General features: G+C 47.1%; 1 protein-coding gene across 9 annotated transcripts in view; it reads left to right on the top strand.

Annotated features, from left to right (window-relative positions):
* Nucleotides 1-25,431, top strand: part of APTX (aprataxin) — a 68,653-nt gene that overhangs the window by 20,353 nt on the left and 22,869 nt on the right. For 7 of the 9 annotated variants that reach the window (XM_030566046.1, XM_030566054.1, XM_030566048.1 and 4 more), the window contains one exon: nucleotides 6,123-6,349. In XM_030566046.1, the coding sequence (XP_030421906.1) occupies nucleotides 6,123-6,349 (227 nt within the window). Of the gene's footprint in view, nucleotides 1-6,122; nucleotides 6,350-16,255; nucleotides 16,360-16,697; nucleotides 17,051-25,431 lie in introns of those variants that run through there. The other 2 variants (XM_030566049.1, XM_030566053.1) reach the window with 2 other exon arrangements.

Here is a 25,431-nt window from a genome sequence, read left to right on the forward strand (position 1 = left end):
CAACAGATGATGATCTTGAGTCTCAGAACACACTTTGAGTAATTACATAATAAGTAATTTTATGAGATGGAGACTGGAATCTCCATCTTGATGGAGGAAAATTACTCCAGCAAGATGAAACCTAGGTAACCCCCTGGCCTCTAGGTGTGCAAGAGGGTGAAGATCCTGTATTTCTGAGCCTGTTCTTAAACAAGAATTTGCTCACATCCCAGCCAACCATAAACAAATGCCTGAGTTTGGGGAGGGATAGCTCAGTGGTTTGAGCATTTGCCTGCTAAACCCAGGGTTATGAGTTCAACCCTTGAGAGGGCCACTTAGGGATCTGGGACAAAAATCAGTACTTGGTTCTGCTAGTGAAGGCAGGGGGCTGGACTTGATGACCTTTCAAGGTCCCTTCCAGTTCTAGGAGATAGGTATATCTCCAATTATTAAATTTTTTAGTGGGTGAGTAGTTGGACTTTGGACTAGGTCCTGAAATTCAACCAACTTAGGAATGCCAGCAAGGTGGGTGAGATCAGGTGAAAGACAATCTTGGTGGAAGGTCCTTGGAAGACAATGGCTTCCTGCTTCTTCTGAGGCCTTTCCAGCTGAATTACCTGGAGTTGCTCCTATCATTAGACCAGAGAAGGAAAGGGCTGGCTGGGACTGACTGGTGCCCTTCAGCTAAAAGGAGTTGGAGGTGGGTGTTTCCCAAACTATTATGGAATACAGCATAAGAGAGCGCTGCTAGGATCATAGCAGCTTTAGTTTGGGCTCACTTATTCTAGTATTTGGCCCTCTTGACCTTACATAAGTTTCCCCTCACTTTGCTGTTCTCAGCCAGAGAGACTTTGCCAAACAGACTTGGATCTTGACCCCCTTCGATTATATGAGATTGAGTTCTAGTATAAGCCTGGATAGTTTTGTTCTTGGATTGCTTACCTCACAAATGCAGGTCTTTCTCCATATGGCAGACAACTTGCCACCATCCAGTCTTTTGGCAATGCATGATGGGGCCAAAGTGAGTCAATTGGGATGACTGGAAGCATGGGGTCAACTTCTCAGTTTGCAACTGTCTTCATCCCATAATGTGATCTATATCCCATGATTTTTGCATTTTTTTTTCTTCAAAATCCCACAAACCCACGTGGCCTGGAGCCTGCATAGCTCTGCACTTCTGTCATGACTGTTGCAAGAACAGGGTGCAACATTCTGCAGTATTTGCAGAGCTAAAAGAAGAGATGCAGGGAACATGATGATTCCTTGGTGGACAGATTGCTGTGGGACATAGCAAGACCCGATTCTAGGTTGTTGGTGGTCACGGAGCAGCTGCAAGATGGTGGAACACTGGTTCTGGGCCTCAGAAACAAGAACTAACTGGTGGGATCACATTATTATGCAGGTTTGAGATAATGAGCAATAGCTGCAGAACTTTAGGATGTACAAGGCCACCTTCCTGGATGTGTGTGCCAAACGTGTCCCAGTCCTCCAGTGCAGGGACATTAAAATGAGAGCTGCACCAACAGTGGAGAAATGAGTGGCGATCGCACTGTGGAAAGTGCAACACTGGATTGCTGCCAATCAACTGGAAATCAATTTGAAGTCAGGAAATCTACTGCAGGGGCTGTTGTCATGCAAGTGTGCAGGACTGACTCTCTGCAACGTGCAACATGTAGTAGATGGATTTGTAGCTGTGGGGTTCCCGAACTGCCATGGAGCAATAGACTGCACACATATCCCTTTTTGGCACTAGCCCACCTTGCTACAGAGTACATCAACAGAAAGGGCTTACTTTTCTATGGTTATAAAAGTGTTGATGGATCACTGGGGATGCTTCATCTACATCAGTGTGGTGGACTGGTCACGGAAGGTACATGACACTCACACCTTTAAGAACCCAGGATTGTTCCGAAAGTTGCAAGCAAGGACTTTCTTTCTTAACATTGGTGATGTTGAAATGCTGATAGTGATCCTGGGCAACTCAGTCTATCCCTTCTTCCCATGTTCATGAAGCTGTACAAAGGGCAGCTTGACAGCACCAAGGAGTACTTCAGCTACTGGCTCAGCAGGTGCAGAATGACAGTCAAATATGCTTTTCGTCATTTGAAGGGTTGCTGGCGTTGTTTACTCACAAGATTGAACCTCAATGAGAAAAATATCCCAATGGTCATAATTGCCTGCAGTGTCCTGCATAATATCTGAAGCAAAGAGGGAAAACTTTCCATGGGGTGGAGGGCAGAGGTGGAGCATATGGCTACTGAATCTGAACTGCCAGACAGAACACCATTAAAAGAGCTCAGCGTGGAGCTATACAGTTCAGGGAAGCTATGAAAGAGCATTGTAACTGTGAGCCAGAGTAGCATACAGCATAGTGGTGTGCTACACCTGGCTCTGCTCTTTTGCAGCCCACTATGAATTGTGGTAAATGCTTTGTGTGTATATACAGGAATATAACATTGTTAATGCATCCTTTGATTTTGTTTGTGAATGATCTTCTGAGTTGTGTGACACTGCACAGTAACAAGTAGCTGGACGCTTTCAAGAACTGCTGAGTGCCAGCCAGTGTATGTTGAGAACTAATAAAGAAGAATTTTTTGTTCTGAGTAATAGAATTTTATTCTGTAACAGAATCTGCTTTGTTTCAGGACAGTGTTTTAAGACTTCGCTGTCTGGACAGGCTACTGAATAAAGGACCAGCAGCCTAACTTCTCCAAGGCTGTCTTCCACAGCTTCATTCTCAGTGGTAGCAGATGACAGAACAAGGAGCAATGGTCTCAAGTTGCTGTGGGGGAGGTCTAGGTTGGATATTAGGAAAAACTTTTTTTTGACTCTGAGGGTGGTGAAGCACTGGAATGGGTTACCTAGGGAGGTGGTGGAATCTCCTTCCTTAAAGGCTTTTAAGGCCCAGCTTGACAAAGCCCTGGCTGGATGATTTAGTTGGTGACTGGTCCTGCTTTGAGCAGGGGATTGGACCATATGACCTCCTGAGGTCTCTTCCATGCTAATCTTCTATGATTCTATGACTGAACTGTGCTGGAGTTAAAAACAGGTCCTGGCTTGCTGCGTAGCTGGATCCCCTGGTTATCTGTCCCCTATCCTCCTTTTCCTCACAGTTCATGGTAGGGGCCTGTGACTTTGGCTTCTCGGATGAATCCATGATACTGTTGGGAGTGGTGGAGTCTCCACTGACTAGGGCATTCAGCTCTTTGTAAAAGCGGCAGGTCTGTAGCTTGGCACCAGCTTGATGTTGAAGGCCTTTCTGGCCTTATCATGTGCCTGCAGCAGCAACTTGCCTTTCATGCAACACTGCTGCTGGTCCCTGTTGTAGCCCTTCTGCATCCCCTGAGAAATCTGCTTGGAGATAGCCACGTTTCTAGGGCAGGTTCTGAGCTGTACCTGCACAGTCTCCTCTCCCTGCAGGCCCAGGAGATCCAATATCTCCTGTCTGCTCCAGTCAGGAGTGTGTCTGAAACGTGTAGCTGGCATGATCAGGTGGGCAGTTGCACTCAACAATGGAGAGATGCTAGGTGTGCTCGCCAAGTCAGGCAACCAGGAAAGGGAAGTTGAAAAATTTGCAGGGCTTTAAAGGGGAGGGTTCTTCTGGTCTCCATGACGGCTCGCCAGTGAAGTTCACGTTGACCAGAGTGTTCAGTGTGGGGCATTGTGGGACAGCTGTTGGAGGACAGCTGCAGTCGCCCTAAGTAATGCAGTGTCACACTCACACTGTCGACGCAAGAAGATCAGCTTTGGCTATATGCCGCTCTTGGAGGTGGTGTTAAGTCAGGGTAAAAGGGAACTTACATCCATAGGAGCCATGTGTGCACGACAAGGCTGACCAAGGCAGGTTTCGTTGACCTTGTTAACTTTGTAGTGTAGACCAGGCCTGCCCGATAAAGAAGGGAGACAGTTAAAGTACTTGAAACTTAAAAAGTTGAGTAAAAGTTTATTTTAACAGTTTTCCTGATTCTTTTTTTCATTTGTTGTGTGGAATTTTTATTGGGAGAAATCTCTGCTAGCCAGCTTTGGGTGGTGTTAAAGATGGCATTATCTGTCCTAGTTGCAGGAAGGAGAGCCAGTTTTGTACAGTTTTGAGTTACTGAACTTTGATTCTGTTTCCTTTAAACCAAAGCCAGGAAGATGTACACACAAGTTTAAGAAGAGGATAGCAGGGATGGAAAACCAAGCCTGTCTCCTTGGAAGCCTAACTGCAGGGAGGGCAAAGACACCACATGCAATCTTACTAGCCACTTCAAGACCTGGCAAACACTTACCGGGGTCGAGTGGCTGACCTCTGTTCACAGAAGTGTTGTAAAAGGTGGCTTTGTCTTGGTTGGCCAAGCCAGACCCTGCTTGGGCAGAAGGCAAAGACAGGCAAGAGGAGAAATTAGATGGGGGAGGAAAATGCCATAATAGAGGAGGGGCAACAGTAGGAACTTGAATTTTACATCTCCCCAGGAACTGTGGAGGATTTAGCTGAAGCTGGTGGAGGTGGTGATGTCATTTGTTTCCCCCTTTGTAGGTGGTATGGCTTTAAAGATCAGGCCAACAAAGAGCCGGTGGTATGATGGTAGTTACCAGGGTCCCACTCAGGGGAGGAGTCAGTCAGGATGGTGAAACTCATTCCCTCAAGCTGTTCAATCCACAAGTCTTAGTTATTCAACCCAGCAGCTGCCAATAAGTGATCTTTCCTTCCCCCACTAGAAAAGCAATGCCCAGAAAGGAGTTGGAAACTCCTCCGACTGGAATTGCCTAGTGAAGACATGAATACAATTGGAATTGCAGTAGACTTCTCCTTTTGTTTCTAGAATCGCTTAGCTCGTTGTCATACCAATCTTTGACCTCACTAGGAACCCTGCGTGCCCTAGTCACAGGTCTCCCAGCCTGAATGTGCTTCCTTCTCTTTGTACTACAGTCAGTCTACAGCTTCTACCTGTTTTATTTAACAGGCTGACTATTCTTTTTAAATCTCTCACCCGCTTTGGACAACTAAAAATACAAGCCTTTGCACAACACTGTGGTGCTTGCTTTCTGTTTGACAAGCAATAAATGGCAAATTTCTGTTGGAGCCTCCTCTGCTGAAATGTTTGACGAAAGGATTCCTTCACCCTCCAGAAGCATGTCCCACGCAGCTAAGCGATCTCGGTCTGACCTCAGTAAATACAGAGACTTCAGGGAGTTAGGGATATGTCTTCTACAGCCTCTCCTTACAAGTGGCTTTCTGGGTGAAACCACCTTAGCTGGACAAGTGAGCACCAAGGCTTTCACAGCTTTTTGCCTCTTCATTATTTCTGTTAACGCGAGGGGGTCATGAGTCCCGTCCTAGAAGGTCTGCTGAATGCAGTCTCTGAGCACGCCTACTGCAGCCTAGTGACTCCTTACCCTAGGCGGCCAGTCTGCCTAAATCAACACTGGAGGTTTCTCTAAAAGATCAGTTCTAGTTCAAAGGAATTATTGTGGGGCAGTTCTCTGACCTGTGTTATACAGGTGGTCAGACTAGATGCTCATAGCACTTCCTTCGGGCCTTGGAATTTATAGATCTATAAACTAGATGTGGAAAGGCCTGTTTATCTCACTGCACATGCAAGTCTTTGTAAATTATCTTGGTTATGCTGCCTGCAGAGCAGTGCCCAGAAGGTGAGATATATTGATCCAAATACTTCACAGGTGGTAGTAAAATGTGTTGAGTACGGCTTATAGGAGACTTATATAATCAAATAGAAAATCTCAAGACTCTTTCCTCCACTGTCTCTCAGATAAGTGTTTATTCCTTGGTAATCAGTCAGTATGGATCTCTGGAGGTATGTTTATGATGGGGAAACAATAGTGTACTTAACAGTCACTGGAGAGCTCCAAATGTATTTTCTCCACAGATCCATACTCACCCTTCCTCCATCCCAGCTTTGGAAATAAGGAGTAAGTTTAGCCCTGCCTTGTTTCAGAGGTGCACTCTGTACACCTGTATGTACATTGGCCCCATATCACACTAACTGCTTTTGAATGGTTCTGTGACACTGGCATGGAGCATATAAGTGTGGATTAGTGAAGCCAAATATTTGGATAATTCAAGTTGATTTTTATTATGATGTTCCAGGGAACCCCAGTCAATGGTAAATAACCTTGATTTTTCTCTCTCTCTCTACTAGGTTTACAAAGATGAAAGGGTTGTAATCATTAAGGATAAATATCCCAAAGCTCGTTACCACTGGCTAATCTTACCCTGGGACTCCATCTCCAGTCTAAAATCAGTAACAAAAGAGCATCTTGAATTACTAGAACACATGCATGCTGTTGGGGAAAAGCTGATCCAACAATGCCTGCATAAAGATAGCTTGGAGTTCCGATTGGGTTACCATGCAGTTCCCAGCATGAGGTAAGGCTAGATTGTTCAACCAGTTTTATTTCTGTTATCTGCTGGAGGTGGTATAGATCTCATGCCTATATAGCCAAGTTGTGTACTGGACTCAAGCCTTTTTGATTTACTGAGATAAGGCCTTATTTTGAAAATTTGCAAATTGAAATTCTTGTGATTTATGATGAGTGTATGAGTCTCGAGAAACAGGAATATTGGATGTCATTAACAGGTGTAGAGACTGCAACATAACAATCCAGACCATTTAAACCAGAGGTTCTCAGACTGGGGGTCAGGACCCGTCAGGGGGTTGCAAGCAGTGGTGACCTGGAGCCGGTTTGCACCGGTTTGCAAGAGCCGGTTGTTAAATTTAGAAACCGGTGTAGAACCGGTTGCTAAAGGGGTGGGTGGGTGGACGAACTCTGGTCCGCGAGCCACATCCGACCTGCGGGACCGTCCTGTCCGGCCCGCCTGAGCTCCCCCTCCCCCCCTCACAGAGCCACAGTATGCTGAGCCGCCAGCACAGCTCTGCAGTTCCTGCCACTTTGAGCGGCATGGTAAGGGGGCCGGGCCGGGGCTGGGAGGACGGATTGGCAGGGCTGCCCGGGGAGGGGAGAGGCAAGTGGGGCAATTTGCCTCTTGCCCTGGGCCCTGCAGGGGCCCCCACAAGAATCTCTGAGGGTCCTCCCGCCTCCGCTTTTCCCCCCCTACTCAACCCCCCGTCCCCTGACCTCCGCCCCCCCAGAACCTCTGCCCCATCCAACCCTCCCCCCCAACCCTCCCTGTCCCCGGGGCTCCCTGCCCCTTATCCAACCCCTGGCCCCTTACCATACAGGTTACCCCCATGTCCCCCTCTCCCGGAGCCTCAGTGCGCCGTATCCAGGAGCGGCCCTGGACAGCGCTGCAGTGACGTGGCTCCAGCGGGATCTGAGCTCACTACGTGGCTCTGAGTTGGAGAAGGGAGCGGGGCTGCGAGCTCTGGGCCAACTGGTGGGAGCTCAGGCCCCGCTGGAGCCAGGCCGCTAAAGCGCTGTCCAGGTCTGCTGCTGGACATGGCGCGCTGAGTCTCTGGGAGAGGGAGGAGGTGGGGGTAAGCGGCATGGTAAGGGGCTGGGGGGTTTGGATAAGGGACAGGGAGTCCCGGGGACAGGAAGCGGAGTGGGAGTTGGATGGGGCAGAGGTTCTCGGGGGGTGGTCAGGGAATGGGGGGGATTCAGTAGGCGTGGGCGTTCCGGGGGTCTGTCAGGGTGGTGGTGGATGGGGTCAGGGCAGTCTGGGGACAGGGAGCAGGGCGAGTTGGGTGGGTGGGGAGGTCTTGGGGGGGGCAGTTAGGGTGGGGGGGGTCTTGGGAGGGGGTGGTCAGGGGACAAGGAGCGGGGGGGTTGATGGGTTGCGGGTTCTGAGGGGGGGCAGTCGAGGGCAGAACGTGGGTTGGGGTTGGATTGTGGGGGAGGAGACAGGCACATGGGGCTTGTACTCACTGTGCGGTTCCTTACTGGGTCTTCAGCAGCGGGTCCTTCACTCACTCTAGGTGAAGGACCCGCAACCGAAATGCTGCTGAAAACCTGGAGCGAGTGAAGACGCTGCTGCCAAAATGCTGCCGAGGACCCAGTAGGGAACCAGTTCTTAGGATTTTGGGAGCTCATTGCTGGTTGCAAGGTTATTACATGGGGAGTCGCGAGCTGTCAGCCTCCACTCCAAACTCTGCTTTGCCTCTAGCATTTATAATAGTGTTAAATATATTAAAAAGTGTTTTTATTTTATTAAGGGGGGGTCACACTCACAGGCTTGCTATGTGAAAGGGTTCACCAGTATAAAAGTTTGAGAGCCACTGTTTTAAACTATATAAAAGTTAAACAGGTAGTAGTAGCTATCTTTTATTATTCTCAAGATTTTTTTTTGTTTACTCAAATATATAATGATCGCATCTTTAAAAATAAGTAGAAAAATTTTATAAGAAAATGGCAACTTTAATTAATCTTCTAGAAGTCAGAAGTAGACTTTTCTTTGAAGCCCACATGAAGGTTTGCTCTCCTAACACTGGTAAAAATTGGAGCAGAGTGGTGAATGTTCCAGTTTATGGTGCAGACTGGTTGTTCGAGTAGATGTAGCTGTGTATGCACCTAGCATGTCAGAGCTGGAGAATTTTGCCAGCAGTACTAATAGAGGGTAGCACTTGCACCTTGTGGCCATAGCCCTTCCGCATGCTACATGCTGTGGCACCATCTCAAACCCCCCCCCTTCTCCTTAGTTCCTTCTTACCATCCGTCCCTGGCTGGAATGGGAGCGCTGTGTAGTTCTTAACCTCACAATTTCTCATCCTTTGACTTAGTTGCATGTAGTTAGTTGGTACCCTGGCTTAGTAAAGTAGTTTTCCCTGGTGATACCCTCAGCAGGATTTCAACATTGTCTGGTGTGGGGGGAATCCCCAACAACGATCCTCACACAAGGTGCTTGCTCTGCTTAGGCGAGGCTCACATCAAAGAGTGGTTTTCAGTTTGTAAATTGTTCACAAAAGGGACTCAAATGGCTGGAGACTTGTGCCTGAAGCAGAGCCTTCTCAAGCAGGCCACAAGACCTTTTTCAGTACCAAGGCACACGTCCGATCAGAGGTTGCCATCCGTGAGTGGTACTGGCTCATGCTCTGGAGCCACTGCCTCTCCAAAGAGGCGTAAAACCACTCTCCTTTGAATGCACCAAAGAAAAGGTCTCAAGACCAAGCGTGACACTCGAGATCTCAAGGAGACTCTTCTTACTCCTCCAGGAAAAGTATGCCTACTGCTGGCATGTGGGATGGAGCCTCTGTTCCACCACTCCCCAGTACCACATAGGGATGTGAGAGGCCCCATATTGCTGACCCTGGTTCCAGCCCCAGGGCGTCCGTTGAGTCCGGTACTGACAAGGGTAATGCTGACATTGATGGTGTCCACATCATAGACTCATAGACTCTAGGACTGGAAGGGACCTCGAGAGGTCATCGAGTCCAGTCCCCTGCCCCCATGGCAGGACCAAATACTGTCTAGACCATCCCTGATAGACATTTATCTAACCTACTCTTAAATATCTCCAGCGATGGAGATTCCACAACTTCCCTAGGCAATCTATTCCAGTGTTTAACTACCCTGACAGTTAGGAATTTTTTCCTAATGTCCAACCTAAATCTCCCTTGCTGCAGTTTAAGCCCATTGCTTCTTGTTCTATCATTGGAGGCTAAGGTGAACAAGTTTTCTCCCTCCTCCTGATGACACCCTTTTAGATACCTGAAAACTGCTATCATGTCCCCTCTCAGTCTTCTCTTTTCCAAACTAAACAAACCCAATTCCTTCAGCCTTCCTTCATAGGTCATGTTCTCAAGACCTTTAATCATTCTTGTTGCTCTTCTCTGGACCCTCTCCAATTTCTCCACATCTTTCTTGAAATGCGGTGCCCAGAACTGGACACAATACTCCAGTTGAGGCCTAACCAGCGCAGAGTAAAGCGGAAGAATGACTTCTCGTGTCTTGTTTACAACACACCTGTTAATGCATCCCAGAATCACGTTTGCTTTTTTTGCAACAGTATCACACTGTTGACTCATATTAAGCTTGTGGTCCACTATGACCCCTAGATCTCTTTCTGCCATACTCCTTCCTAGACAGTCTCTTCCCATTCTGTATGTGTGAAACTGATTGTTCCTTCCTAAGTGGAGCACTTTGCATTTATCTTTATTGAACTTCATCCTGTTTACCTCAGACCATTTCTCCAACTTGTCCAGATCATTTTGAATTTTGACCCTGTCCTCCAAAGCAGTTGCAATCCCTCCCAGTTTGGTATCGTCCGCAAACTTAATAAGCGTACTTTCTATGCCAACATCTAAATCGTTGATGAAGATATTGAACAGAACCGGTCCCAAAACAGACCCCTGCGGAACCCCACTTGTTATACCTTTCCAGCAGGATTGGGAGCCATTAACAACTACTCTCTGAGTACGGTTATCCAGCCACTTATGCACCCACCTTATAGTAGCCCCATCTAAATTGTACTTTCCTAGCTTATCTATAAGAATATCATGCGAGACCGTATCAAATGCCTTACTAAAGTCTAGGTATATCACATCCACCGCTTCTCCCTTATCCACAAGGCTCGTTATCCTATCAAAGAACGCTATCAGATTAGTTTGACACGATTTGTTCTTTACAAATCCATGCTGGCTATTCCCTATTACCTTACCACCTTCCAAGTGTTTGCAGATGATTTCTTTGATTACCTGCTCCATTATCTTCCCTGGCACAGAAGTTAAACTAACTGGTCTGTAGTTTCCTGGGTTGTTTTTATTTCCCTTTTTATAGATGGGCACTATATTTGCCCCCTTCCAGTCTTCTGGAATCTCCCCCGTCTCCCATGATTTCCCAAAGATAATAGCTAGAGGCTCAGATACCTCTTCCATTAACTCCTTGAGTATTCTAGGATGCATTTCATCAGGCCCTGGTGACTTGCAGGCATCTAACTTTTCTAAGTGATTTTTTACTTGCTCTTTCCTTATTTTCTCTTCTAAACCTACCATCTTCCCGTAAGCATTCACTATACTAGACATTCCTTCAGACTTCTCAGTGAAGACCGAAACAAAGAAGTCATTAAGCATCTCTGCCATTTCCAAGTCTCCCGTTACTGTTACCCCTTCCTCATTGAGCAGTGGGCCTACCCTGTCCTTAGTCTTCCTCTTGCTTCTAATGTATTGATAAAAAGTCTTCTTGTTTCCCTTTATTCCCATAGCTAGTTTGAGTTCATTTTGTGCCTTTGCTTGTCTAATCTTGCCTCTGCATTCCTGTGTTATTTGCCTATATTCATCCTTCGTGATCTGACCTAGTTTCCATTTTTTATATGACGGCTTTTTATTTTGTAGGTCATGCAAGATCTCAAGGGTAAGCCAAGGTGGTCTTTTGCCACATTTTCTATCTTTCCTAACCATCGGAATAACTTGCTTTTGGGCCCTTAATAGCGTCCCTTTGAAAAACTGCCAACTTTCCTCATCTGTTTTTCCCCTCAGTCTTAATTCCCATGGGACCTTGCCTATCAGCTCTCTGAGCTTACCAAAATCCGCCTTCCTGAAATCCATTGTCTCTATTCTGCTGTACTCCCTTCTACCTTTCCTTAGAATTGCAAATTCTATGATTTCATGATCACTTTCACCCAAGCTTCCTTCTACTTTCAAATTCTCAACAAGTTCCTCCCTATTGGTTAAAATCAAGTCTAGAACAGCTTCACCCCTAGTAGCTTTTTCAACTTTCTGAAATAAAAAGTTGTCTGCAATGCAGTCCAGGAACTTATTGGATAGTCTGTGCCCCGCGGTGTTATTTTCCCAACATATATCTGGGTAGTTGAAGTCCCCCATCACCACCAAATCTTGGGCTTTGGATGATTTTGTTAGTTGTTTGAAAAAAGCCTCATCCACCTCTTCCGCCTGATTAGGTGGCCTGTAGTAGACTCCCGGCACGACATCACCTGTGTTTTTTACCCCTTTTAGCCTAACCCAGAGACTCTCCACCCTTCCATCTCCTATGTCCATCTCCACCTCAGTCCAAGTGTGTACATTTATAATATATAAAGCAACACCTCCTCCCTTTTTCCCCTGTCTATCCTTCCTGAGCAAACTATACCCATCCACACCAACATTCCAGTCGTGTGTATTATCCCACCAAGTTTCAGTAATGCCAATAATGTCATAGTTGTATTTATTTATTAGCACTTCCAGTTCTTCCTGCTTATTACCCATACTTCTTGCATTTGTATAAAGGCATCTAAGATACTGGTTTGATCTTGCCTCCCAGCTTTGCCCTGACCCTCCTTCCTCTCTGCCATTATAGCCCGTGCTCCCTCCTGTTTCCAACCCATCTACCAGGTCTTGTTCCCCACTTACCTGTGGGCTTTGCTCACCTGTCCCCGTCGAACCTAGTTTAAAGCCCTCCTTACTAGGTCAGCCAGTCTGTGTGCAAATAAGGCCTTTCCCCGCTTTGAAAGGTGAACGCCATCTGTTCCTAGCAGTCCTTCCTCAAATAGCATCCCGTGGTCGAGGAAGCCAAAGCCCTCCTGGCGACACCATCTTCGCAGCCAGGCATTCACCTCCACGATGCATCTGTTTCTGCCCGGACCCCTACCTTCAACAGGAAGAATCGAAGAGAATACCACCTGCGCTCCAAACTCCTTAACCCGTACTCCCAGAGCCCTGTAGTCACTCTTGATCTGCTCAGCGTCACACCTCGCAGTATCATTTGTGCCCAAATGGATGAGTAGCATGGGGTAGTAGTCAGAAGGCCGGATAATCAGCAGCATATCTGGTGGTAGCGATGGTGGACCTCCTCTGCCTTTCCATCCCGAGCTCTGCTTTGATTCAGGACTTCTCCACAGCTATGTCATCCACAGCTTCGCTGTCTGGACAGGCTGCTGAACCTTTGAGTCTGTTGGTACCGCATCCTGATGTTGCCTTACCACCATCTGTGGAACTGAGTCTGGTGCCGGGCTCAGCACAACGAACCTCATTGGCACCAGAAAACTCCTTAGCACCGCTGCATTTCATGCTACTGATATTACTGTGGTGGCACTCCCTGCCCTCCACCTCTACGCTATCTGCTGATTTTGGAACTGACACCACTCCCAGCACTGGAGACAATAGAGGCATAGTGGGTGCTGGCTATGCCGTTTTCACTGTTGACACAGGTAAATTGGATGACTGTCTAAATTTACAGACCAGCTGCCTGAAACCTCCAGGGAGGAATTTCAGGCATTTATTGCTGAGGGCTTCTTGGTGCCCAGAACGTTGCTACAGTTTGTGCTAGATGTAGTGAATACTTCAGTCAGAGTGATGGCCTCAGTGGTAACCATGAGGATGGCATCCTGGCTGCAGAAGTTGGGTATTGCTCCAGATGTGCATCAGGCTATATAGGACTTGCCCTTCAACGGTCAGGTTCTCTTTTCAAACAAAACTGAAATCCTTCAAGGATTCTAGAGCTAGTGTATGTTCCTTGGGGGAGTATACACAGGCAGTGCAAAATTACCAGTATGGTGGTCACAGCAACAATACTGCCTGCACTGCCTCTTTGGACAATCTTTTCCTCCTCTGAGAAAGTGGAACTACCTCAGAAAGGGGCCTAGGTCCCAGGGGCAGAGACATTCAGGTTCTGGGTTCAGCCAGTTGACATAATAATAATTGGAGATATACCCATCTCCTAGAACTGGAAGGGACCTTGAAAGGTCATCCAGTCCAGCCCCCTGCCTTCACTAGCAGGATCAAGTACTGATTTTTGCCCTAGATCCCTAAGTGGCCCCTTTAAGGATTGAACTCACAACCTTGGGTTTAGCAGGCCAATGCTCAAACCACTGAGCTATCTCCCCCCCGCACCCATTTTGACTTGTTTGTGCAGAGCAGAGTTCCAGTCGTGACTTCCACTACCCTGGTCCCTGACATTTGGGACAGGCTAGCTCACTTTCACAATGTTTGGTGCTCAGTTACCACCAACAGCTGGGCCCTAAACACCATCACATTGGGCTATGCTATCCAGTTCTCCTGCACTCTACCTCCCCATTCTGTCTCTTCCTCTTCAGGGACCCCTCTCATGAGATACAGGTCTGGCTTTGGGAGTTGTGGATGAGGTCCCTCCGGAGTGCCAGTGTCAAAGTTTTTATTCATGGTACTTTCTGATTCCCAAATCTGGTTCCCTGTCCTCAGTCTCTGCAACTTCAACAAATATATCAGAGACCTCAGGTTCTGAGTAGTCCCCTTGCAGTATCCCTCCCCGTGTTGTCTCAAAACAACTGGTTTGCTGCTCTGGACCTTCAGGACACTTACTTCCATGTGGTGATTCTCCCAAGCCACTGAAGATTTTTCCAATTTGTCATGGTGAACCACCATTTTCAGTGCACATCCTTCTTTTCAGTCTGTCTTCTGCCCCCCAGGTTTTTACCCAATGTATGGAGGTGACAGCGTACCTCAGGAAGAAGGGAATCCTTGTCTTCCTGTATCTGGCCAACTAGCTACTAAGGGGCAGGTCCAGAGATGTTCTCTCTCACATACACGTTATGCTGTGCTTACTCAACCCTCCGGATCTCATCCTAAACACTGAAAAGTCACCTTTGGTCTCCACTCAGAAAATTGAGTTCACTGGGGCCCTAACAGACTCTGTGAGTTGGAGAGTATTTTTGCTGACCATTTTCAGGTGATGTGGTGCCTTTGTCTCACTCTGCAGTCTCAGCCGTCCATGACAGTTCGGAAGTGTATGAGGTGCTTGAGCTGCATGTCTGCATTCACTCAGCTGGTTCAGTTTGCCAGGCTGCTTCTTTGCCTTCTTCAAACGTAGCTCAAGAGCAGCCCACCTTCCAACCCTTCACCCTTTGGACAGTTTGCTCTGCCTCTCTCTATTGATCCTAGACTCCATCCTGGCAGATGGTTCAGGACCTTCCCTTACCCGAGGTGAAGGTAACGTAGAAGACTTACCGCTGTGGGGACCTGGCTCCAGCCGCTTTTAAATTGCTGGGTCCGGGGGCAGCTGCCCCTTCCCCCCCCCCAACGGGGGGGAGGGGGCAAAAGGCAGCACTTCGACATCGGCTGTATATGGGACAATACCGACAGCCACTTCTTACCCCTACTGGCCCACTTTCACCCCGCCCTTACCAACTAGGATTGTTGTCACTGATGCCTCCCTGATGGGTTGGGGAGCACATCTGGGGTTGCTGAGAGTCCACGATCTGTGGTCGGAGCAGGAAGCTTCACTCCTGCATATCAGTGTGCTGGAGCTTTGGGCCATCTACGATACCTGTCACACTTTGCTAGACTGCATCAGGGGCTCAGTGGTTCATGTATTTCCTGACAATACAAATGCGATGCATCATTCTATAGGCAAGGAAGAGAACACTGGAGTGTGCTCTGCCAGGAGGAAATCAGGCTGTGGCTGTTCTGCATCGCAAAGAGTACCACTCTGATAGTCGATCACTTACCCCACTTTCTGTGACTGTTGCTTGCAAATCACTAGTGGAATGCATGTCTGCGTCTACTCAACAAAATGTTTACTTGTGTAACTGTTTGAGATGTGATGCAGACGTGTATTCTATGACCCAGCCTACATCCCTTCTGCATCTGTGGGCATTTGGTGTGAAGGAAGGGTCAAGGCAGCACCACTTCATCTAGCCAGAGGAGGAGGTATAGTCGTGAGGCGCAAGTGCTGCCCCTTGTGGGTACTGTTAGGCAAAGTTTGCTGGCTCCGGTGCACTGGGCATGCACATACCTAAATGGAATACATGTCTGTATCACATCTTGAAGAACTACATTTTGTCTTGAGCCTTGACCAAGTCTTTAACCTGGTTACAAAGCACAGTTAAGGTCCAGGCTGTCCTACAAATTACAGCTGATTTATGGGATGACCATGTTGCCACCAGGTTGTGAGAAGTGGTTGAATTTGTAGTACAGATAGAGCCAAAGGCTCCGACTCACATATAAACTTGGGCTAAAGTGCTTTCCTAAGTCCCCTGACTTAATGTTGCCAGCCAAGACACATGCGTGCCCTCCCCCGCCCCCGGGAAAAACCACCTGCTGAGAGTGTGGCATTCATTGGAGTTGCACTAGAAGTAATTCTGGGCTGCATTCCTTTCTGCCTCCTAATCACCTTGTTTTATCCTACACAACCTTGTGAGTTGCCTTCCTTGCTAACACCATTTTCATCAATGTCTAAGTTAACTCCCTGTGAGTTACCATTTACAGCTGTTTGATCCTCACATGTAGCTTACATCCCTGATGAATATGTCCCAGAGACATCCAGAGGAACTGGATCTGTTTAGGGCAGGTGTGAACTTGTGCCACAGTGCTTAGTAGGGAAAGGATAGAATCCTTTAACATGCTTATCTAGCTAACGTTGGTGTAATTCTTTTGTAAATGTAAAATCATGATTACTTCTGTTTCAGTCACGTACATCTCCATGTAATCAGCCAGGATTTTGATTCCCCTTGCCTTAAAAACAAAAAGCATTGGAATTCTTTTACTACAGAATACTTCTTAAACTCTCAAGGTAAAGACTTTATAAAATTTACTCCATGATGTATAATTTTATCATTTTCATGTATTTTCAAAGCTAATATAAATCTTAAACTGTGTTAGAAAAAGTGGAAGGTCCTGCTTAGTTTTGGATATTGGATAACATTGGTTTTCTGACAAAACTAGCACACAGCATTTGATTGGCTTTATGTTTAACAATGGGACAGCCTCTTCTATTTCCAAGTGGAATAGCTGAAGAAAGAATGTGGAATGTTGGGGTAGAACAATCCTATTCTGCAGTGATAAAATGCTGTATAGGTAAAGCACTGTGCACACTCCTCATAGATACCAAATGTCTTTTGTTTCCTTCAGATGTGATAGAGATGGTAAAGACCAAAGGAAAAGTTCTGGTTAAAGATGGGACCTCTGAGCTCCTCAAGTTGCCCCTCAGATGTCATGTGTGCAAGCAACACCAGTCTACCATTCCACAGCTAAAGGAACATCTCAAGAAACATTGGCCAAAATAACTGTAAAAATCAGTCTGAATGCTGATCGGTCTAAGGCTAAAAACAATCCCCCAAAACTTTTTGTCAAGTTGCAGAGATTTTTGTTTTTAGCTGAATTACAAATTCAATCCTGGAAAGGTTCCTTGCTAGTACAAACAGCATACGACTGACACTTCTGTATCAACTTTTCAGAAGACAAATAAAGTAGCCTCAAGTTCAGTATTTTGTAGATTCACTGTGGTCCTGCACTGTATCTGACTGGGAAGTCTCTCAAGGGTTTTTGGGGAGTTGTCAAGGTTTCTTCCCAACTCTGAATTCTAGGGTACAGATGTGGGGACCCGCATGAAAGCCCCCTAAGCTTATTTACCAGCTTAGGTTAACGGTAAGCTGCCACCACCAAGCGTGTTTCAAATTTTAGGGGAGAGCCACTTGGAATTCTGCCTTTTCCCAAAGATTTTTCAAGTCTTTATCCCCCCATTTCCTGGGCAGATTTGAGATTAATTTCTCCCCCTCACCCCCAAGTCCTTACACCCCTTTTCCTGGGTAGGCTTGAGAGTATACCCTCACCAATTAGTTCTGGTGAACACAGATTCAAAACCCTTGGATCTTAAAACAATGAGAAATCAATTAGGTTCTTAAAAGAAGAATTTTAATGAAAGAAAAAGGTAAAAATCATCTCTGTAAAATCAGGATGGAAAATAACTTTACAGGGTAATCAGATTTAAAGAGCCCAGATGAACCCCCTCTAGCCTTAGGTTCATAGTTACAGCAAACAGAGGTAAACCCTCTAGCAAAAGGAACATTTACAAGTTGAGAAAACAAAGATAAAACTAACACGCCTTGCCTGGCTGTTACTTACAAGTTTGAAAAATGAGAGACAGGTTCAGAAAGATTTGGAGAGCCCGGATTGATGTCCGATCCCTCTTAGGCCTTGGCTACACTTGCAGGTGTGCAGCACTGGGAGTTACAGCTGTCTTCGTACAGCTGTGTAGGGAAAGCGCTGCAATGTGGCCACATTTGGAGCATTTGTAGTGCTGTTGGGAGTCCTGCATTATGGGCAGCTATCCCACAGAGCACCTCGTCCCGTTTTGGCACTGTGGGTTGTGGGAAGGGGGCAGAGGGGGCTTCCTGTCCCAACGCCCCGTGATGCATCGCTTCACATCCCAGCAATCCCTGTTTTTCCATCCATATTTGGTGCCATCTTGACTCTCTCAACGGTTTCTGTGCAGCACGATTTCTGTGGGAAATAGAGCCCGAACTGCCGAGGAGTATGCTGACGAGTCTCGCCAGCACATCACGTTTGGCTGTTGAGCTGTTCCTTAAGATCCAAAGTGATGAGGAGTCTAACGATGATTGCGAGTCGCCTGACGCGTACGACATGAAATTGCTGCTGGCATTCATGGAAATGCCCAGCACTGTGGAATGCTGCTTTTGGGCTTGGGAAACAAGCACTGAGTGGTGGGATCACATCATCATGGAAGTCTGGGATGACGAGCAGTGGCTGCAGAACTTTCGGATGAGAAAAGCCACTTTTATGGGACTGCGTGCTGAGCTCGCCCCCACCCTGCGGCACAAGGACACGAGATTGAGACCTGCCCTGCCGGTGGAGAAGCGGGTGGCTATTGCAGTCTGGAAGCTGGCAACTCCAGACAGTTACCGATCGGTTGGGAACCAGTTTGGAGTGGGAAAGTCGGCCATTGGAATCGTTTTGCTGCAAGTTTGCAGGGCCATTAAGCGCATCCTGCTAAGAAGAACCGTGACTCTGGGGAATGTGCAGGACGTGGATGGCTTTGCACAAATGGGTTTCCCTAACTGTGAAGGGGCGACAGATAGGATGCATATTCCTATTCTGGCACCACCCCACCTAGCATCCAAGTACGTTAATCGGAAGGGGTATTTATCTATGATTCTCCAGGTGCTTGTGGATCACTGAGAGTGTTTCATTGACATTAACACAGGCTGGCCTGGAAAGGTGCATGATGCACACATCTTTCGGAACACTGGCCTGTTCAGGAAGCTGCAGGCCAGGACTTTTTTCCCAGACTGGAAGATCACAGTAGGGGACGTTGAAATGCCCATTGCAATCCTTGGAGACCCTGCTTACCCGTTAATGCCTTGGCTCATGAAACCATATACAGGGAGCCTTGACAGGAGCAAGGACCGGTTCAACTGCAGGCTGAGCCGAATGACTGTGGAGTGTGCTTTTGGCCATTTGAAGGGGCGCTGGCGATCTCTGTATGGGAAGCTAGACTTGGGGGAAAGCAGCATCCCTGTGGTTATATCCGTGTGCTGTAGCCTCCATAATATTTGTGAAGGGAAGGGTGAAACATTCAGTCAGGCATGGACCTCTGAGGTTCAACGCCTGGAGGCTGAATTTGCACAGCCAGAGAGCAGGGCTACTAGAGAGGCCCAGCACAGGGCTTCAAGGATTAGGGATGCCTTGAGGGAGGAATTTGAGGCTGAAAACCAACAGTAATGTTTGGTGCCTTGCATGGGAGTGAAGTGCAGTGGTTACAGTGTTAGTAGGAATCTGTTTTTCCTAAGCTGATTTGCAGTGCCTGTTTCTTTCCTGGGCTAAGGTATCTTTTGACTTTCTGCAATAATAAAGACTGTTTTCAAAGCCAAGAATTAATTTACTGAAAAGAAAATAACTTTATTGACAGACTCCTAACATTTTGGGAACCTAAAAGGGCAGGGGGGTGGGGTGAGGAACTGTACAGTCACAGGTTTGAATATGTCCTGTCTGGAGTGTTGTGCAATGACTGCTGCACTTCAGGATGGCTATACTGCATGGTGATGGGGGCTGAGTGCAGAGGGTAAGGGTCGTAGTTCTCAGGGCTGGTTGGTGAACGTACAGGTGTTGGAGGCAGCTGGTGGTGGTAAGAACCTGGATGCAGGGGAAGGGGGTTTGGAGCTGACATTGGGGCACAAGGGAAAGAGCTTTGGGATGGGGAGGGGAGGGGCAGAGTAGTGCTCTGCCTGCATGGCTATGAGTGCCTGGATACAGTCCACTTGGCGCGCCAGGATGTTTATCAGCTGCTTTGTGCTTTTCTTCCTGGCTGCTGCATTTTTCTGGCAGATTCTGTTTTCCCTTTCCCTCCAGTCCTGCACTTTTTGATTCTCTCTGACAGAGTGATCCATAACTGCTTGCAGCAGGTCTTCTTTGCTTTTTCGTGGCTTCTTCCGGAGGTTTTGGAGTCTTTGAGCTGTTGATAACACAGGCAGCCGAGAACTCAAGGTCGCTTGTAGAAAGGCAAAAAAGGCAACACTTAACAGAAGCAGCATTGTTTATATCTCAGTTATTCCCACACAGTGAAGGAGTTTACAGTCTTCACAATAGCATAATTTTCCCATACCAAAGAACCACACACAACCCACAGGAGCCCCGAAATGGTGAGTAAGGGGGACTGGTTGCTTCAGGGCTGCACTGGGGTTTCTGTGCGTTGGGGAAAGCAAACAGCTGCAGGGGGCATCTACACTGAACAGTCTCCCAACATTTTCCACAGGAGTTAATCCTGGAAGATATCTTGCTGCTGCGGGTCACCTGGGAAGAGAGGGAGGGTCTTCTACAGCAATGCAGATTCCGCCCTGACCCCGATGCAGCTTGCCTGTGTGCAGCAATGGTCCCCCCACCCCTCGCGGCATAGGGGCGCGGATGCATTAGCCTGACTGGGACAAGGACCACAGTGGCTCTCCCAATAAACTTGTGCAAGCGCGTTGCCCACGCTCTGGCTGAAACTTTTGAAGAGATTACCGGGGCCGATTACCGTGACGTGATAGACCACATCAATGGGCTATTCCACATCTAGGCATGCATGTAACCCTGACCCTCCCTCCTCTCCCAAAACATTTCCATACTGAAAATAAAAGCTGCTTACCAGGACCCCGCTCCTCTGCTTGTCGTTCACCAAGTACCAGCTGCTGCGAGACTCTACCTTCCTCCTGGCTTGAGAAGAGCTCCTGGCTGCATGCTTCCTGGGACTCTGGGGTGTCTCCCCCCACCCCACTACCCTCACTCTTGGTTCCCCCCCCCCGCCTCTCCCCCACGCTCTGAAGTGTCTATCGTGGTCCTCGGACTGGCGGCGGGGTCACCCCCAAGTATCGCGTCCAGCTCTTTGTAAAAATGGCAGGTTGTGGGAGCAGCGCCAGTTTCCCTCACCGGCTTTGCAGTAGGCACTCCGCAGTTCCTTCACTTTAACCCTGCACTGCAGCGTGTCCCTGTCATGGCCCCTTTCCATCATGGCCCTTGATATCTGCCCATAGGTATTGAAATTCCTACGGCTGGAGCACAGCTGGGACTGCACAGCTTCCTCCTCCCGAACACTGATGAGGTCCAGCAACTTGCCATTGCTCCATGCTGGGGCTCGTTTGACACGTGGAGGCATGGTCACCTGGAAGGATTCACTGATTGCACTCCACACCTGGCTGAGCAAACAGGAAGGGGATTTTTAAAATTCCTGGGGCACTTAAAGGGCGGGTCTGACGGTTGGTCACCTGAGGCCAGGGCATTAGAGTGCGAACTGATGAGCAGAGTGGCTGAACAGGCATTCTGCGATACCTCTGAGTACCTCTGGGGGCCAATAACAGCGCTTTTGGTGGCCACACTGGCAGAGCAGCGCTGCAGCACCAGCGCTGCAGTCATTGTTCCCCAGGCCGAGGTGGAGTACAGCCAGCGCTTTATCCAGGGAGATACAGCGCTGGATGTGCCTGGCAAGTGTGGATGGTGTGTGAGTTGCTGCGCTGTAAAGCCACCACCAGCGCTGTAACTCTCCAGTGTAGCCAAGCCCTTAGTCCCAAGAGCGAACAACCCCCAAAAGAAAGGGCACAAACAAAAGCCTTCCCCGCACCAAGATTTGAAAGTCTCTTGTCCACTTATTGGTCCTTTGGGTCAGATGTCAGCCAAGTTACCTGGGCTTCTTAACCCATTACAGGTTTAAGGGGGCTCAGAGACCCTTGGAGTGAGAGGGGTCTGTTAGGGAAGAAACCCAGTGTGCTCTACAAAGGAACAGGCAAATCCAGAGCCAGGATCTGTAGGCTGACCAATGGGAGGAAATTGAGTTGTAGGGTAACCCTCACCTAAGCAGTGCTTATTCTGTGACGAGGATGGAAGCCCCCATGGGTGGCCCATGAAAAAGCAGACAAGAAAACTGCAGGGGCAGTGAGAGATCGCTGCCTCCATAAGGAAGGTAGAGCTCGGTCAGGAAGAAAACTTGAGTCTTAGTGGAAAATGGGCCCTAACCGAGCTGAGGAAATGAAGGCGGTGGATGACAGGGCACTGTTAACAGCCTGACAAGTTCACAAGTAATTAGCGCAGCCACTGAAGAACCCAAGCAGTATAAAAGGCTAACCTAGTGAGCAGGAAGAGGCTTCTCATTACTGCTGCTCTATGGCTGTATTGTACCTGGAACTTACCGGGAGACAAAGAAAAACATGTAGTGAAGGTACCTTGGGGGATGTGCATGCTGCTTACTTCACCAAGCGGCCTTACCACACAAGGTCTCCCTGGAGAGAAAAGAGGAGTCCGTTCCCAGGAACAAATACTTAATGGGCTCTTCAATCTAGGGCTGTCAATTAATCACAGTTAACTCACAAGATTAACTCAAATTTAATCGCAATTAATTGCATTTATAACAAGAGATACCAGTTGAAATGTGTAACATATTTTTGAATGTTTTTCTGTATTTTCAATACTGATTTCAATTACAACACAAGCTAGAAAGTGCACAGTGCTCACTTCAATTTTTATTACAAATATATGCACTGTAAAAATGATAAAGAAAAGAAATAGTATTTTTCAATTCACCTGATACAAGTACTGAAGTTCAGTCTCTCTATTATGAAAGTGTAACTTATAAATGCAAATTAATTCTTTTGGTTACATAACTGCACTCAAAAACAAAACTAAAATTTTAGAGCCTTCAAGTCCACTCAGTCCCACTTCTTATTCTGCCAATCGCTATGACATTGACGGGAGATAACGGTGCCTGCCTCTTATTTACAATGTCACCTGAAAGTTAGAAAAAGCGTTCTCGTGGCACTGTTGTAGCCGGCATCGCAAGAGATTTACCTGCCAGATGCGCTAATAATTCATGCGCCTCTTTGTGCTTCAGCCATCGTTCCAGAGGACAAGCTTCCATGCTGATGATGCTCATTTTAAAAAATGTGTCAATTAAATTTGTGATTGTACTCCTTTGGGGAGAAGTGTACATCCCCTGCTCTGTTTTACCCACGTTCTGCCATATATTTCATGTTATAGCAGTCTCAGATGATGACCCAGCACATGTTCATTTTAGGAACACTTTCACAGCAGGTTTGACAAAACGCAAAGAAGGTACCGATGTGAGATTTCTAAAAATAGCTACAGCATTCGACCCAAGGATTAAGAATCTGAAGTGCCTTCTAAAATCTGAGAGGGACGAGGTGTGGCGCATGCTTTTAGAAGTCTTAAAAGAGCAATACTCTGATGCAGAAACTACAGAACCCGAACCACCAAAAAAGAAAATCAGTCTGCTTGTGGCGTCTGACTCAGATGATGAAAAACGAACATGCGTCAGTCCGCACTGCTTTGGATCATTATCAAGCAGAACCCATCATCAGCATGGACGCATGTCCTCTGGAATGCTGGTTGAAGCATGAAGGGACATATGAATCTTCAGTGCATCTGGCACGTAAATATCTTGCAACACTGGCTACAACAGTGCCATGAGAACGCCTGTCCTCACTTTCAGGTGACACAGTAAACAAGAAGCAGGCAGCATTATCTCCTGCAAATTGTAACCAAACTTGTTTGTCTGAGTGACTAGCTGACCAAGAAGTAGGACTGAGTGGACTTGTAGACGCTAAAGATTTACATTGTTTTATTTTTTGAATGCAGGTTTTTTTTGTACAAAATTCTACATTTATAAGTTCAACTTTCATGATAAAGAGATTGCACTACAGTACTTGTATGAGGTGAACTGAAAAATACATTGTTTTTTTACAGTACAAATATTTGTAATGAAAAATATAAAATGAGCACTGTACACTTTGTATTCTGTGTTGTAACTGAAATTAATATATTTGAAAATGTAGTAAGCATCCAAAAAATATTTAAAATAAATGGTATTCTATTGTTGTTTAATCATGATTATTGTTTTAATCGCTTGGCAGCCCTACTTATAACACGATCCAAAGGCTGGAAGTTGAAGCTAGACAAATTCAGACAGGCAGTAAGGCACACATTTTTAATGGTGAGCATAACGAACTATTGGAACAACCTACCAAGGGTTGTGGTGGATTCTTCATCACTGACAATTTCTAAATCAAGGTGGGATGTTTTTTCTAACCGCTCAGCTCTAGGCATTATTGTGGGACAGGTCTCTGGCCCATGCTATACAGGAGGTCAGCCTAGATGATTCCAATGGTCTCTTCTGCATTGGAATCTATTAAATATGTATCAGATGCTTAGCAGAATTTTGCATAAGCCACATTTACTCCTGTCATAACTATAAAGGGAAGGGTAACAAGCTGCCTGTGTACAATATTATAAAATCCCTCCTGACCAGAGACGCCAAAATCCTTTTGAGGCTCTGGGGGGTCACTCCCTCCTACAGTCCCCCTAACTGGGATATCTGCATTCACCTCCTGCCCTTTCTTCAGATTGTCCTTTATGTGGGTGATCCCTGCTCTTTCATCCCCTTCTGCAGCTTCTTTACATGGTATTCCCCACCTAGGCCTTGCTTTCTTAGCTTGTTGGTATTTTTCTAGGGTTTTTGCTTTCCTGCTTCTCCTTGGCCCAGCTTTTCTGACCCACTTTCTTGGATTGTTTCTGTTTAGGGTTTTCTCATATCGCACCTTGTGGGCTCTGGGTCCATGTTTAATCCCAGCCCCTCTTTCCCTCACTCCCCATTGAGGTTGCTTTTCCCCAGGCCTCCTTTCTTCTCCTTAAAGGGAATGTGTTCCACAGAGTCCCCATGACCACAGGATGGGGCAAGGTTTCCGCTACCCTGACCCCTTTCTATTGGAACCTCCTGTATACCTTCAATGGGACTACTGCCACTGGATATTAGTTTTTTCTCCCTGTGTATGCATTCCACATACAGGGGTTTTCCCCTCCCAAAATCACTGTGGTTTCATCAGCCTGTTCCAGACGAGTGAACAACCAGCTGCTAGGTCAATATCCTCTGGCCTATGGCCCACCCTTAGAGGGATTGTTTTCGCACTCTTCCTAGATGTCTCCATCACTCCAGTCTAACTGCAAATTACCCCAGTCCACGTTACATATATGGGCAGTCCCACTTAATGTAGCATTTCCCCCCAGCACTGGCAGCAAGTAATATCCCAGCTGCTTGACACAGCCTTTTTCTCCTCCTGTCTCTCATGCCCAGACCTTCCTGCTTGAGGGATCTAGTCTCTTTCCCCCCCTCACATTCCCTGCTTGTGAGGGACGAGCCACTTTCCTGGGAAATTCTGCTTCAACACGCTTGGCCAGTTTTACTGCTGCATCCATTGTCTCTGGTTGGCCTCCTCATCCAGACCTTAGTGGTATCTGGGAGGCTCTGCATAAATTGTTCTAATATAATGGTATCCATGACCTCTTCCAAATCTTGCCTCTTTGAACT

The sequence above is a fragment of the Gopherus evgoodei genome, chromosome 6 (assembly GCF_007399415.2).
Source record: "Gopherus evgoodei ecotype Sinaloan lineage chromosome 6, rGopEvg1_v1.p, whole genome shotgun sequence".
Classification (NCBI taxonomy): Eukaryota; Metazoa; Chordata; order Testudines; family Testudinidae; genus Gopherus; species Gopherus evgoodei.